Source organism: Dipodomys spectabilis, unplaced genomic scaffold, assembly GCF_019054845.1.
Source record: "Dipodomys spectabilis isolate Male_0828 unplaced genomic scaffold, ASM1905484v1 ptg000411l, whole genome shotgun sequence".
NCBI lineage: Eukaryota > Metazoa > Chordata > Mammalia > Rodentia > Heteromyidae > Dipodomys > Dipodomys spectabilis.
The window spans coordinates 311,832-325,945 of record NW_024871088.1 but is presented as its reverse complement, the minus strand read 5'-3'; the positions used below and the strand labels follow the sequence as shown (position 1 = coordinate 325,945).

Here is a 14,114-nt window from a genome sequence, read left to right as displayed (position 1 = left end):
GACCCTGAGCATTCTCCGCCCTGTCTGGCCTGTTTCAGCTGCACACTGCTCTGGTGCCATCAGTCATATAAAGATGCTTCTGGAATTTCCCTCCAGGTCCGAGCTCTGCACTCCTACAGCCACCCGCCGCCTTGACCTCTCCCTATGGGTGTCCTGAACCTCACTTGGATCCATCTAGACTGGTGACTGCTGACTATTCACCCTGCTCACCAAACCATATGGCTCAAGCTTCCAGACCAGCCATGCATGACTCCTCTCTAGACCTCATCACCCGCTTCAATCCATTGGCCCGGGTGGTGGAGGTCTCATTGCTTTCACCTCTCACCTGGTAGAAGATGTTGCCTGAGTCTCCTCAGGGGCCCAGCAGGAGCAGGCATTTGGTGAGCAGCACAGAATCTCTACATAGGTCAAGGGCAAGAGAGCCCAGCACGGAAAGAAGTCAAGTATACCGAGGAAGGTCTGCTAATAACCACCTTACCTAGCCTCCCCACACTCCAGAGGCTGGATGGCTTGCTCTACCTGTAACTCGAGCAGGAGGAGGTAGGGGAAAGAGGTGCGCTTTATGCATGTTTGTGGCCAAAACCTTACACTGTACAGGCTGGATGTGAGGAAAGGTCACCTTGCCCCGCAGTGAACAAACTTGGCCCCAGGATGCAGGTTTGAGAGCAGCTTTCAGAAGCACAATGACTACCTCAGGCCGCACGGGGTCCTCGATGCCCACAACAGCTATGCAGGTGAGGTCGCCCACCACCTCGTTCTCATCATCCCAGTCAGGCTCTTGGCTTGAAGGGAAGTCTCGGTAGGCAATGCAGATGGTGCGAAGGCCATCACAAGCCATGGGCTCAATGATCTTCTTCACCATGTCATCCCGGTCCCGCGGACGAAATCCTCGAAGTTCACCGTTGCTATTCAAGATGTTGGTGCACCTGGGACAGGGGAGGGACAGTAGGGCAAGGTGGGGACAGGGAGAGAACAAGAGGAAATAGTGCCAGTCACACTGGATAAGGGTGAGACCTTAGCCAATGATGTGTCCTTTGTAAAGACAGCAGAAGACACAGAGACACAGACAGGGGAGAAGGCCATGACAGAGGCAGAGATTGGAGTGATGCAGCTACAAGCCAAGGTTTGCTGGCCACCAGCAGAATCTGGGAGAGGCAAGCAAGGATCCTCTTCTGCAGCTTTCAGAGCGAGCACAGCCCTGCCCATACCTTCACTCTGGATTTCTGACTATTAAAACTGTGAAATGACAAATTTCCTTTAAAAAAATCAGTCCTGGGACTTGAACTCAGGGCCTGGGCACTGTCCTTGCACTTCTTTTGCTCAAGGCTAGCCACTCTACCCCTTGAGCCACAGCACCACTTCTGACTTTTCTGTGTATGTGGTACTGAGGAATCGAACCCTGGGCTTCATGCATGCTAAACAAGCACTCTACCACTAAGCCACATTCCCAGCCCAGGATGACAAATGTCTGTGGGGTTTTTTTTTTTTTTGGTTTTGTTTTGTTCTATTTATGTCAGTCATGGGGCTTGAACTCAGGGCCTGGGTGCTGTCCCTGAGCTCTTTATGCTCAATGCTACAGTGCCACTTCCAATGTTGGAGTAGTTATTTGGAGATCAGAATCTCTGGGACTTTTTTGCCCAGGCTAGCTTTGAACCACAGTTCCCAGATCTCAGCCTCCTGAGTAGCTAGGATTAGAGGCGTGACCCCTCATTCCCCGGCTGAATTTCTGTTGTTTAAGTCAGTAGGTTTGAGATCATTTGTAACAGCAGGCTCTGGACGCTGGTGCCACTGTCTCAGCTGAGGAACCCAGGTGGGAGCATGGGACTCAAAATAGCTCTTCCGTGGACTCTCTAGGGCAATGGTGGGGAACACAGGCAAAATCTAGATGCTGTGGGGTGGGGATAAGACAAGGCAACAGCAATCATCAGGGTCCAAGCCTGATGAATCTAGGGGGTTCCTAGAAGGAACAAGACTTGGGGAGAACTCAGCCAGAGAGACAGGTGTGGTGAAAGAAGTGCTGCCTGCTAGGCTTATGCAGAAGGAAACTAAAAAAAGCTGGCATGGACTAGCATCTTCCTACAGACATGGATTCACTCATGGAATTCTCACAGTACTTCCAGGAGATCAGTACTGCTGCTATCTTCATGTTGAAAGGAGAAGCTAAGGTGGTTGTCAGGAGGAGCAACTTCTGTTCAAACAGCCAGCAGAGCAGAGCTGGGGTTCAGTCCCATTTACAAACCCTAGCTCTTAGCCACAGTGCCCCTGTGGCCCTGAGTACCCACTAAAGGAGCACAGAAAGATGGCGGCACTCCAGCTTCTATGCCAAATGCAGCAGGGAAATGACCTTTGCTCTGGGTTACAGAGGCTGGGCCTGGCATACTTGGTGATCAAGTCTGCTGAGAGCAGGGAGTAGGCTGAGCCTGGGGCGCAGGGAACCCTGGGAACCAGTTCCCAAGGACCACAAGGAAGGGATGGGAGGAGCTAGGTGAGAGAGTAGGGAACAAAACAGAGGCCCAGGGGAAGTATGCAGGCAGGGAAGCGGTAGGGGGAGCAGGCATGCTCAGAAACAAGGCCACATGCTTCCTCCTCTAGCTTTTCAACTAACTATTGAGATTCAATTCTCCTATAATTTACCCATGTAAAGTGTATCATTCAACCTTTTTAGCATATTCTCAGATACTTGCGACCATCACTATAGTCAACTTTAGAACATTTTAATCACTTTAACAACAACAACAACAATGTGCTGGGGGCCAATGGCTCATGCCTGTAATCCCAGCTACTCTGAGGATCGTGATTCGAAGCCAGCCTGGGCAGGAAAGTCCATGAAACTCTTATCTCCAATAAACTACTCAGAAAAACCTGGAAGTAGTGCTGTGGTTCAAGTGGTAGAATGCTAGCCTTGAGCACAAAGAGGATCAGGGACAGCACCCAGGTCCTGAGTTGAAGCCTGAGGACTGGCAAAACCAACAAAAACCCATGCTGGGCCTTTTTGTGGCACATATCTGAGATCTCAGAACTGCAGAAGCGGAGGCAGGAGGATTGCAAGTTTCAGGACAGCCTACACTACACACAGGCACTAAGGCTCAAAACAACAACACCCCTCCCCAAACTAAAGGAACACCCATATTAACAACAGCAGCAAACAGATGAATTGGACTTCATCATAATCTGAAAACGTTCATGCATGTAGGGACACTGTTGAAAGGGTGAGGACAACCCGTAGAATGGCAGGAAAAACAAGTCATGTATTTGATAAGGATTTAATATCAACTGTATGTAAAGAACCAGGAGCCAGTGGCTCATGCCTGTAATCTTAGCTACTCAGGAGACTGACATCTGAGGATTGCAGTTCAAAGCTAATCTGGCAGCAAAGTCTGTGAGTCTCTTATCTCTAGTCACCAAGTGGTACAGTGCTAGCCTTTGAGCAAAAAAGCTAAGGGACAGTGCCGAGGTCCTGAGTTCAAACATGGAGACAATAAGAGGCCGGTAAGGAATCTTAAAATTTTTCAAGGTCACAACCATCATCAAGGTCATCAACCATTTTTCAGAGAAGGAGAAATTCCACTTCATGTTTTAGGCTTTCCAGGGCAGGATCTTTTGAGGAGAACCCCAGAGCAAGCATTTAATGATTCATTTCCCTTTGAGTCTCCCCCCCCCCCCCCCGCCGTTCCCCCCCCCCACATGTTTAGCTAGCAAGGCATCTAAAACACACTGACGCCATGATTCAAGTGAGCTCAGGTATAGCTTCAGTTGTGGCTGACCATGACTTTATCCTTATGGTACTGGCTTTTGCAGGCACATAATACACAAGGGTTACAGGGCCATGAAGGTTTGCACATGGATTTCAAAGAAAGACCCAGGGGTAAGCTGTGTGTGTCAGGGTCAGAATCTCTGCACACAGCCCCCAACAGGGGGCTGCAGGAAGCTGTGACAGTGAAGTTGAAGCTGCAGGCAGTGAGAACAACCAGTACACGCCAGGCCCATATGAGCTGCGACCAGTAAAGCTACAAAGGTGGGGGCTAGTCAAGCTTTGGGAGCCTAGATCCAAACACAGTGTGCCCCACATGCTGGAGATTTCAAATTTAATGTTTGCCTTCCTGGGTTTTGGTCTGTCTTTGGCCAGATCCTCATTCTTTTCTTATTTCCCTTCTTTGGGGATGGGAATGTTATTGTCTCCCATGTTATTGTATCTTGGAAGTGCACAATATTCTTTTTTCTTTTTGCAAGGGCTCACAGGAGGCTTTGAACTTGGGCTTTTGAATAATACTGGAAAAGTTAAGACTTTGGAGACTCTTAGACATGGACTGGAAAAATGCATCTTAATATCACGAGATGGGCATAAGGACCAAGGACACACACTATAGTTTAGGACTGGACTATTTCACAAAGGCTTGGTCCCTAGCTTGATGCTGCTATTGTACGGTGGTGGACACTTGAAGAGGAGGAGCCTACTGAGAGGTGTATGTTACTGGGGGTGTGCCCTCGAGGCTTATGGGACTAGGTCTTTCTCTTTCTCATTGCAACCATGACATGAATGGCTTTTTGGTTTATGACATACTTTCTGGCCAATTGCTATTAGACTGCAACCTCCCCAAAGTATAAGCCAAAATAAAAATTTTCTCTTAATAAAAGTTGATTTATCTCAAAATATTTTGAGACAATTTCATTATGTTGCCAAGGTTGGCCTTGAACTCCTGTGCTTAAGGCTTCCTCCCACTTCTGCCTCCTGAGTAGTTGGGACTTCAGGTATGCAGCTCTGTGTCCAGCTCAGATGACATAGTAACAGAAAGCTAACACAGTATTTAGGAAAAAGAAAGTTGAAAACATGCATGCAAACACAAACTTGCACATGAATGTTCATAGCAGCATGATTCTTTTTTTTTTTTTTAAATTTTTTTTTGGGACCGGTCATGGGGCCTGAACTCTGGGCCTGGGTGCTTTCCCTCAGTTCTTCAGCTCAAGGCTAGCACTCTACCACTTGAGCCACAGTGCCACTTCCGGCTTTTTTTTTCTTTTTGCTTATGTGATGCTGAGGAATCGAACCCAGGGCCTCATGCATTCAAGACATGCGCTCTACCACTGAGCCACCTTCCCAGCCCCAGCAGCATGATTCTTAATGATAAATATGGAAGCAACCCAGAAGGTCTGTCAATAGACAGTCAATACCCCATACAATGAGATATTGTTTAACTATCAAAAGCAAAGGAAGTTTTGATATACAGATGAATGTGGAGGGCATTCTGTTCAGTGAAAGAAGCCAGACACAAAGTGTCAGTTTCTCCTCTTTCTTTTTCTTTTTCTTTCTTTCTTCTTTTTCTTTTTCTTTTTTTTTTCTTTTGCCAGATTTGGGGTTTGAACTCAGGACCTGGGCACTGTCCCTGAGCTTCTTTTGCTCAAGGCTAGCACTCTACCACTTGAGCCAGAGCGCCACTTATGGCTTTTTCTGTGTATGTGGTACTGAGGAATCGAACCCAGGGCCTCATGCATGCTAGGCAAGCACTCTACCACTGAGCCACCTTCCCAGCCTAACAGTTCCACTTCTATGAAATGTCCAGAACAGTCAAATCTATAGGAGCAGGAAGCAGATTGTGGTTGCCAGGGCTGAAGAGGGAGCGGGGTGGGGAATGTTTCTTTAATGATCCTGGGGTTTCTTTTGGAAAGGCAGGCAAATGTTTAGGAGCTCCATGGCCTTGTGGATATACTGAATTGTACTGCACTGAATTGTACATTTAAAGTGGTTCGAATGGACAATTCTGTGTCAGGTCAGTTTCCTCACAACAATACAATGAAAGATTTTGGTAGTACCCTTCAGCCAACCCCCAGACACCCAGCCCCTGACTCCTGGGGTGACCCACTCACTTTTTGAGCAGGATCTCCGAGGCTCCCTTGCTGAAGAGGCGGAAGCCGCCATCAGGCATGCAGATGACTGTGCTCATGGATTTGCGGACCGAGTTGAAGGTGTACACTTTGTAAAGCTTATCTTCGGGAATCTGCTCCCTCACAGGCTGGAAGTCCCGCTTCAGGTCTAGGACGAAGCCCAGCAGAGCGCACTCCGTCTTATTACCCACTTGGCGTGGGAGAGCGCCTTCCTTCTCTGGAGGCTGCGGGACGAGGAGAGCCAGCATGGCGCTGGGGTGGAGAGCCCCCTCTGGACCATTCCCAGGCCAAGGCTCCTGCCCAGCTGTGGCCACCACGTTGTTAAAGTGTGGTGGGGCAGAGGAAAGTCCCCATGTGGGCTCGCTAGACCATGCCCTAGCTGCCAAGGGACCCTCTGCAAGCAGTGTCCCATCTTTCATGAGTCTTAGAAGGAACTGCTAGAACCTGCCAGGCCCCACCCAGCAGCCAGAGCAGCTTGTCATGCGAACGACTGTGAGGAAGGTTACCAGCACCCCGGACACTTAGCTCAAAAGTTCTTGGTTTCGGTTTTCTGATGGTGCTGGCGATCAAACCCAGAGCTTCATGCATGCTAGGCAAGCACTCTACCACTACACTTTGCTATGCTCTTAAGCCCCTGGAAAGTTCTTAAGAACACCTAGGGAGCCCCTCAGCACAGCTCAAGCCACGCCCCAACCCAGGCCCCGCCCCACATCCCACTGTGGCTCTGCCGCCTGCCCTCCTGGCCCAGCTCACTAGTATTTTGGTGGTGTAGGCACTGTTGATGGAGATGGCATGGACCAGGAGGTCAAGGATCTTGGGGGTCAGGGCGCTGGGAGATGGAATCTCTTTGTAATGGGTGTCTCCTAGGTAGGACTGGACCACGGTCATCCGGTTGGTGGTGAGGGTGCCCGTCTTATCTGAACAAATGGCTGTGGCATTGCCCATGGTCTCACAGGCATCCAGATGGCGTACCAGGTTGTTGTCCTTCATCATTTTCTGTAAAATGAGGTGAGGGGCACTTGGGTTGTTTGCTCATTACAGCAAGAGGAACAAGGCCTGGTCAGCTCAAACATGGTGCCTTTGTCAGCTCTGGGCTACGTGGTGGCCTTGAATCAAAACAGATCTTGAAGATGTATGCACTCATCAAATGGGGAGCACTCAGGTTCTAGGAAACCCCTCTCCTCGGATGTTGCCTAATGCCACCCTGCCATAGCCCCTCTTCCTCCACCCCCTTCACGCCATCCTTCCTCTCTCATGTTCTAATCACTGCCTCCCAGCGTTCCAGGAGGCCCTGCCCCCTACCCCCATTCTGTGTTCAACACCAGGTCTCTGCTTCCCAGACCCTCCAGCCTCCTCCTACCTGGGTCCCAACTGCCAATCCTCAAGTGTACCTCACTATGCACTTGCTTTCCAACTTATCTCTCTGTGCCCAGGGAGCTGAGTGGGCATAGGGCTCACTCTGATGGGCCAGCAAAGCTATCCCTCAGTCCCTCTCAGGGGCTCCTCTGAGAGACAGGAACCCCTTCCCTGTTCTCACCACCGCAAAGTGCTTGCTGACATCTTGCTGCTGTTTCTGTCATCGATTGCAAGTATTATAAAGATGCATTGTACTCATAATCTGACTTGTTGAATTGAAACCCCTTTGTACAACTTCTCACATTTTTACACAAGGTATTATGAACGATTACCTTGACAGAGTAAGCCAAAGAGATGGTGACAGCCAGAGGCAGGCCCTCGGGGACAGCCACCACCAGCACAGTGACGCCGATGATGAAGAACTTCACAAAATACTGTACATAGACTGGTGTGCACTCGGCCAACCACACGCGGCCCTCCACCACAAAGGTCTCGATCACAAAGTAGAGAACCAGGATGATGACAGTGATAGCAGACATCACCAGCCCTGCTCAGCCATGATGGAGTTCACAAAGACGGTGGCGGAAGGAGGCCATCACAGGTGGAAGAGGAGAAAGGAAAAGAGAAAGAGAGGTAAGGGGGAGGGGCTGGGAATGGGGCATAGTGGTAGAGCTCTTGCCTAGCATGCATGAAGCCCTGGGTTTAATTCCTCAGTACCACATACACAGAAAAAGCCAGAAGTGGCGCTGTGGCTCAAGTGGTAGAGTGCTAACCTTGAGCAAAAGAAGCTCATGGACAGTGCTTAGGCCCTGAGTTCAAGCCTCAGGACTGGCAAAAAAAAGAGGGAGGTAAGGGGCACTACAGCTGTGGCTAGCTTGCGCCTGATCAGGGCCATTTAGCTACCCTCCCCCTCTCCCTCCTTCCCTGTTTTTCTCTTTTGTTAGTACTGGGGTTTGAACTCAGGGACTTTCATTTGCTAAGCAGGTGCTCCTGCCATGTAAGCCACATCCCTGACCCATTTTGCTTTAGTTAGTTTTCAAATAGGACTCATAAGGTCCTAGCCCAGCCTGGTCCAAGACTGGTGGTGGGTATTGCCATCCCAGCCTTTTGTTCGTTGAGATGGGGGAGTCTTTCACGCTTTGTCCAGGATGGCCTTGAACAATGATGTTCCCAACCCACACACAATCCTCTGCTCTGTCTCGTGCGTGGCTAGGATTACAGGTATGAGTCACTGTGCTTGGGTCTAGCCAGAATGTTTTCAAAGGGCAGATTGATTTGATTCATGTTCTGGGATAAACAGTTTGGGGGATGGCTTGGTGGATAAGGGGGGGAGCAGTGCCTAGGATGGTCATTACTTGAGTTTCTCAGGATAGTGTGAAAGCAGCCAGCCTTACAGATTGAGGAGCATGCCTGGGTAAAATCACCCTTAGCCTGCCCTCAGATGTCAGGAGTCTGGCCAGCAGTCCCTTAAATGGTGCTGGCTGCCTTCTGACCATGTCCTAGACATGGAGTGTTGGGAAAAGGAGGTGGAGAGGTGAGTGTGTGACCTGGGCTTTAGGAGGGAGTTTGGAATAATCCATGTTCATTTAGGGAGGCTGGGCCAGGGCCTTACCTCCCAGCCTGGTTCCCTAGCCCACACCACTTGTCATATTCCATTTTCCTGGCTCCATCTCCAGAGGTCTAGCGATCTGAGGCCCAGTCGGTGGCATTAGCCTGCTGCCTCAAGCTGTCCCTACCTGCTTTCCCAATTTGCACCGCCAGTTTCGTGAGCTTCCCTTGCAGGACCGATTTCTCCTTCTTGGGCACATTGGCTTTCTTCTTCTCCCGCTCCTCCATCTCACCACCCTCCGCACTCTTCAGAGGCTGCATTTCCATGGCAACTGCCCCATCCTGCTTCTTAGCTGCACACAAAGGAACCCCAGAGGCAAAGTGAGGGCCCAGCCAGGGTGAAGGGGCTACAAGGGGCTATCACAGGGAAAGACACACCATACTACAGGAGAGGAAAGGGGATTTATTTCCAAGCTTAACATGACAAAGGAAGTCTGTCCGTGTCCCTTCTCTTGTCTCCTAAACCCAGGCCCTCTCGAGATAGGAAAGCTCCAACATTGTCGTAGGTGGGACAGAAATGGCTCTCTTACAGCAAAGGAGGACAGACACAAGCACAAGGAACTTGGGCACACAGACAAGGTGGCCAGTCCTAGAACACTCTAAATCTCAATACCTGAGAGCAAAGTCCTGTGGTCCAAGGAATGTTCTGGAACCGAATCTGACCCATCTACCCACTGGTGTCTAAGCTACCTCCCTGTTCCCCTCAAGGAGGTATAAGAACGCAGTACACCCTCCCCATGGCCCAGCCACCCCTGCTCCCTGCTCAAGTCATTCCTCCCTTTGGCTCCCGCGACTGTTTTGGGCAGCTTTTTCTGTCACGTCCCTGTCTCCGCTGAAGCAGAAGGCTCCCCTCACTCTTCCCCTGGGGGCTGTCTTGCTCCTCATCTTGTCTGCTCTGCCACAGTGGTGGCATGTCCCCTGCCATCTCTAGATCCCTCCTCGTGCTGCTCTCCCAGCTCTCACTTCACACTCTTTGAGCTCAGAGGGGTTCTGCACTGCCCAAAGTAATCATGACCACTTTTCCTGCTTCGTCCACTCATCTTGGGGAGAGGCTACCTCACCTAGCAATGGAGATCCCCTAGCTTGCCTTCCTTCCCCATCACCCTTGCCCCGCCAGACAGTGGAGGCTCTTGGCACTATGGCCATCACTTCTGCATCTTTTCTTTCACATGGTAATCCGAGGCTGGCAGCTCCTTCCTCCTGGCAGCCTGAGGGACATGTGAGGCCCTACCCAGGTGGGTCACTGTAGCTTTGAGTCCCAACCTACTGTGGGATGACTGTGCTCCCAAGCTCCGATTGGCTTGTCAGACTGTCAGTCTTGCAGTGTTCAGGCCAGCACACACCATGTTACATTTTTGGACCATCCTTCTACCTTGTGACCTTTCTGAGAGCCAAGATATGCTCCGCTCACCTTTACATTTCCAGCACCTAGAACTTACAGGCCACTGCCTGCCATCCAGCCACTCACAAGCAGTACATGCCTTGCAGGAGTGCCAGGATATGCCAGCAGAGCCTCTGCCTCTTGCATGGTTGCTCTATCACTTTGGCCCAGGGGCTCAGACAGACGAAAGATGAGCTGGGAAACCCACTGGACTGACTAGAACCCAGGACTTTGAGCAAGTCAACTTCTCTGTGCCTTAGGTTTTTGTTATGTGGCCAAAGTAGGACCAGGTTGTCCACTCACAGGTGGTCTTTATGCATGGACAAGCTCAAGCTATGCCAATGGCCTTGGCATCCACTCACTATCCTCCAGATGGCTGCCCTGGGCTTCCAGCAGTGTCTGTGGGTGGAGGCCCCCTCTACCCTCTGGCCAAGATGAAGCCATGGAGTACACTTACCTGTCCAAAGGTGCTGCTTCTGCCACTTCAGCAAAAGGTCCCCCCCCACCAGCACCCACTCTCCCCAGCACTACCCCTTCCCACCCAGGTTCCTTGGCTGCCCTGAGCAGCACAGCACACTCATTACCTCTGGTCTGGCTACTGTCCATCGCCCCATCCTGCTGCTTGCCTACAATGGAAGAGGAACGACAGACACAGAGACTTGAGAACATCCATGTGGCCATCACACACACACACACACACACACACACACACACACACACACACACACACACACACATGCACAAGACAGCGAGCCGAGCTGGAGCACACACAGCGCAGCCCAAGAGTGCATGGGATGAAGAGAGGGGAAGGAGAGGCCTAATGGCTCATGGCCCTGACATCACCCATGGAGGGGCACTGTTCATACCCTTTATTTTCCAGATTCACACTGTCACCACCTCCCAATATGTGGTCACCCCACATTCTCTGCGCTTCCTGAGCAAAACCCTGAGCCAGTGTTTCCCATTAGCTTTGACCCCTAAAGCCCTAAATGAGCTCTGGATCATGCAGGACAGAAGTAGGCTTATGGAAGAGACCCTTGAATAGAGCCTTCTCCTTGTCATCATGGCTGCTCTCCAAGACCCAATAGAAGTGGTTTAGTTAGATGGTTCCCAAGCCCTGGTGGCATCCATCCAGCCATCTTATCCTAGACAGCAGTCTCTCCAGCAGCCACTGCCAGCATTCAGTGCTGAGGGTGCTTTCAAGGGACAGTTACCACACACTAGGACTCCAAGGTTTTGTGACCTGCTGGGCACCCCCAGGTCATTGCTCAACCACAGTAAGCTTTGATTGTATTCCCAGAGCCATTTTGTGGAAAGGCTAGTCTGAACATGGGGTGTCCAGCAGCACTGGGAGAAAGTGGATAGGCTAGATCCCAGGGAGACATGTCTGGGGACCTCAACTGGTGAGTACAGCCTACCACACACCAGCCACTTCTTCAGAGGGCTGCACATGTGGGATGGAAGTTAGTGGAGCTAGCCCAGGCACCACATTTGCACTGGGCCATATCCAAAGATGAACTGCACAGGGCAGGGAGGGTTTGTGAGATGAGCTGCCAGGCACCATCCAATAGCTCAGAGCCCTGGGGATCCAGGGATATACACAGGGTATGCCAGGGCACCAAGAAGCTCCCAGGGAATGTGGTCAGGGTCTAGAGTTGACAACTAGAAGACAAAGATCTCATTCATGTCTGGAGCAAGATATAGATTTGAAACTTCTCTGCCCAGTGCCTCTTGGGGTTGCAGATGGTTCTGAGGTAAAGCAGACTTCTAAGGTAGAAAAGGAGACATCGTTCTGCATAGGACAACAGTGCAATAACAATATATGGCTGAAGACCTGGAGCTGTGGAAACCAAGTTTCAGATAGGGTCAGGGGAGGCTTCCAAGAAGGGAGGAAGGGAAGGAAGTTTAGGATAAGTGTTTCAGGAAAATGTCTTGAGAAATCATGTTGCATAGCAGTCATGGTTAAAAGGCAAGAAGCTAGTTGCTGGTGGCTCACACCTGTAATCCCATCTACTTGGGAGGCTGCGAATAAGAGGATCACAGTTTGAGCCCAGCCTGGGAAGAAAAATCCTTGACCCTTCATCCCAATAGAAAGAAGCTGGGTGTGGTGACACATGCCTGTTATCTCAGCTACAATGAAAAGCCTAAAAAGATCCAGACAGGTGACCCAGCAAGATGAAGCATGATTGTATCTCCAAAATAATGAGCACAAAAGGGGTGGAGGCATGGTAGAGCACTTAGCCTCCCAAATGCAAGGAGCTGGATTCAAACTGCAGTACTGAAAAAAAAAAAACACCCATAAAACTAGAAGATACAGGCAGCAAGTGGACAGGGAACGCCTTCAGAATGTGCCCAACAGGCTAGACTGACTCACAGGAGGCAGGAGACCTGGGCCATGGCACCCATTATTTTTTTGTCTTGGACCCCTTCAGGAAGCTTACTTACTCTGACCTGTTAAGTTGCATAGCCTGAGGGGAGTAGAGAAGAGTGAAGGAGGGTCTGGGAGGAGCTAAAAGGTTCTGGTCAAGTTGACAGAGGAGAAAGCCCAGGACCAAGCTGTGAAAGATGCTAACACTGAACTGCCAACATTCAACAACACTGAAGGGACAGAGTAGGAGCCAGGAGCCTGGAAAGGAACCACAGGAGACACCAGGATAGTCTGGGTTTCAGTAACCCTTGGCTAGCAAGCAGGGTGGGGGGCCTTGGAAGCCCCTACACTTACGAGCACCCTGACAACTAGTGAGGAACACGAAGCCAATGGGCAGGGTCATCTGACCTGGTTGGACTGGGATTTTATCCCAGTCCAGACCAGATGAGGCCCAGATGCTACCCACCTGCCTGTGAGCCCCCATAGTGCTCACGGAGGAGGGACATAGGCTGAGTCCTGTAGGGACAGAGGGTTTGGTGCAGCAATGGAGGGCCCGTCTATCAGGGGGCAGGGAGGTCCCCATGTAGGGAAATATGCATGGAAGCCTGGGATCACAGAAACTTGCAGGCAATAGCAGCTTGCTTAGCTCCTCTCTCCCTGTTCTCCAGAAGCAGGGGCCTTCAAGAGGTACCTGACGCTGGGGCTGCTAATGTTTCTGCTGACCTGTCCATGTGTAGCTGAGGGTGAGATGACCAACCCCATCTGCTCTCTCAGCTCTAGCAGCCTAAGACCAACTGTCCTGTCCCCAGCTCACTGGCTCCAGGGCCTCACAGCTGGAAGCAGAGTTCTGTCCACCTGGGCAGTCAGTCTGTACTTGTAAACATGTCCCAGTAGGTAGACACATATCAGGAAATCTCTGCTCCACATCTAGCTTGGGGATAGGGAGTAATAAGGGCAGATGTGAAGCTTCATGAGTTCTGAAGCTCAGAAGGAGCACTGGCCATGCATGCTAGCTCTAAGCGTGGGCCTGAAGGTCCTAGTTGCATCCTCCAAATCCATGGCCCCTGTCCTTCTGACCCTATTCCAGGCATAGGCACCCCAAGTCTATCTAAAGGAAACTGCCCTTACAACATCTGGAGAAGAATCAGACAAATAAGCATGGTCTCCCATCCCTTGAGGGCCTAGGATTGGCCAGCAGGGCGCTGCCAATAGGCAGACAAAAAAAGCAAGGACAGCAACACAGAAGAAGACCGTCTTATCAGCTCTGGAAATGGAAAGCAGTGTTACTTTACCTTTCTTATCCTTCTTCTCTTCCTCTTCTCCACCAGCTCCAAGCAATGTAAAGATGATGCCTGTCTGGGAGTTCACACCAACAGCTGTCACCACCATTCTTCCAGAACCTTCCATGACATGGGTACCTGACACAGAACACAGAGAGCCTGATACAAAGATTTGCACCACCTGATGGGAGACATGTTCAGTGCCCCTCATGTTTGCTCCTAGATATTTCTGGAGACAGAG

General features: G+C 50.7%; 1 protein-coding gene across 2 annotated transcripts in view; it reads right to left on the bottom strand.

Annotated features, from left to right (window-relative positions):
- Atp2b3 (ATPase plasma membrane Ca2+ transporting 3) overlaps positions 1 to 14,114 on the bottom strand; it is a 74,869-nt gene that overhangs the window by 32,087 nt on the left and 28,668 nt on the right. Inside the window, exons 6-12 of one of the 2 annotated variants that reach the window (XM_042667496.1) lie at positions 13,886 to 14,011; positions 10,810 to 10,851; positions 8,973 to 9,137; positions 7,569 to 7,783; positions 6,634 to 6,876; positions 5,863 to 6,104; positions 692 to 926 (exon numbers count right to left, since the gene is read on the bottom strand). In XM_042667496.1, the coding sequence (XP_042523430.1) occupies positions 692 to 926; positions 5,863 to 6,104; positions 6,634 to 6,876; positions 7,569 to 7,783; positions 8,973 to 9,137; positions 10,810 to 10,851; positions 13,886 to 14,011 (1,268 nt within the window). The remainder of the gene's footprint in view (positions 1 to 691; positions 927 to 5,862; positions 6,105 to 6,633; positions 6,877 to 7,568; positions 7,784 to 8,972; positions 9,138 to 10,809; positions 10,852 to 13,885; positions 14,012 to 14,114) is intronic. The other variant, XM_042667495.1, reaches the window with a different exon arrangement.